General features: G+C 34.8%; 1 protein-coding gene across 4 annotated transcripts in view; it reads left to right on the top strand.

Annotated features, from left to right (window-relative positions):
* khdrbs2 (KH domain containing, RNA binding, signal transduction associated 2) overlaps window positions 1-1,760 on the top strand; it is a 110,149-nt gene that overhangs the window by 20,810 nt on the left and 87,579 nt on the right. For all 4 annotated transcript variants that reach the window (XR_001310462.1, XR_001310464.1, XR_001310472.1 and 1 more), the window contains exon 2: window positions 636-763. Coding sequence is in view for 1 of the 4 variants with exons in the window: in XM_014011380.1 (XP_013866834.1) it covers window positions 636-763 (128 nt within the window). In the remaining 3 variants the exon portion in view is untranslated. The remainder of the gene's footprint in view (window positions 1-635; window positions 764-1,760) is intronic.

The following is a 1,760-nucleotide window of genomic DNA, read 5'->3' on the forward strand; positions in this document are numbered from 1 at the left end:
ATGAAATACACATACTTTTTAAGTACAGTACTTTTATTTTAATGATTATGTCCTGCTGGAGTGTGACATGATTTGTTCGTGTACAAACTAATATGTTATCCAAATTTTACATATTTATACTTCTCATTCAACCACAATTAAATTCACTCTATCTAGGAGGTACAATTTATATCGATAGTTTTTATTTTTTACAATAACAAGCTGGAATGAGAAGAAGTAAAAATGAAATTAACGACTTTCTACTTACTGTCTTTTTTTTAAATGTAAGGAGTAGAAAGTACAGATAATTGTGTGAAAATGTAAGAAGTAGAAGTAAAACGTAGGCTGAAAAATAATAACTCAAGTAAAGTACAGATACCTAAAAATTATACTTAAGTACAGTATCAAAGTATTTGTACTTAGTTAATTTACAACTCTGGCTAGTAGCTAAGAGTCATCCTCAACAAATCAATCAGAAAAGAATCTTTATTAAAAGCGTTGACATGCAAGGCAGCAGCTGATCCTCGTTCCTTCAAGAAATGCTCTTAGCTCTAAAGATAATTGAATGACTTTTGTTAATGAATGTTTGCTTTTGTTTGCTTGTAATTACATACCTAGTTATTTTTTATCTCTTTCCACTTTTTTCCCCTCTACAGAGATTGAGAAGCATGAAGGCGATGAATTGAAAAAAGATGGCGACACGAAGAAATACCTAGATATTATCAGCAATAAAAATATCAAACTCTCGGAAAGAGTCCTTATTCCAGTTCAACAGTATCCAAAGGTAAGGAACTACAGGATTCGTTTTGCACCTCTTGGCACRGTTTTTAAATCAACTGAGCTGTGAAATGTTACATCAAGATAGAAAAAGCGTCATGCTACGTTTGACAAGGACCGTGCTTGTTGGTGTGTGATGTTGGGTTTTAGTGATTTTAGTGCTTAATTGGCGGATGGAGCATTTTAGTCCGGGCTTTTGGTTTGGCAGCACCTGCTCACAAACACCTTTTTCAATTGAAAACCCCTCCGAGCTCCAAACTACCTTATGGAACACTCCCTGGATGCTGTCTGTTTATTTTGATGTGGTCATCAAAACCCAAAGTTTTCAGTGGATTAAAGCACCCAAGGGTACAGTGAAGAACAGTGATCGTAAATCACTGTGACACAGTGCTCGGTATTCGGAGTTATGCAATGTCAGTACTGACAAAGTCTGAAACGTAGCCTAATGAGCCTGCTCCATAAGGCAGCTAAGCAACACAGCTGGTGGAGGAAAACCAAACGGCTTTACTTCCTCTGTAATCAAGGAAAGTTCCACAYTGTTCCCGTTCATACATTCATGCACCGCTCTGAATATATCTCATATATAAACAATTTGTACCCTGTACTTTATTGGCTTTCTTCTCTTTTCTTTTTTGAAAGATTTCGTTAAATACATCTTTGTGTTCTGCTGCACTATTGATAATTAGAGCCATTAATCATTACACTCGTTACGTTTTAATTGACTGATCAATTTGAAAGCAAACATTTGGGTGAAAAGTTAAATTGGATAATAATGTGTTGCTTTTCCATATTAGAGCCTTTATGGATGTGGTGTGTAACATTCAGATTTGTTGAAAAAAAATGTACAAAGAATGTTAAAAATAAAGACTTTGGCGTTTTGCTGTAAAGATATCTACTGTTGCTGCTCTTCAGACATTTCATTTGGCTTCAAGATAATCTTTTGTCAATTAATGTTAAAAAAACTGTGTGCATGTATTTTTCCTCACCCAGGAGACATTTCAATA

The sequence above is a fragment of the Austrofundulus limnaeus genome, unplaced genomic scaffold, assembly GCF_001266775.1.
Source record: "Austrofundulus limnaeus strain Quisiro unplaced genomic scaffold, Austrofundulus_limnaeus-1.0 Scaffold0, whole genome shotgun sequence".
NCBI classification, from domain to species: Eukaryota; Metazoa; Chordata; class Actinopteri; order Cyprinodontiformes; family Rivulidae; genus Austrofundulus; species Austrofundulus limnaeus.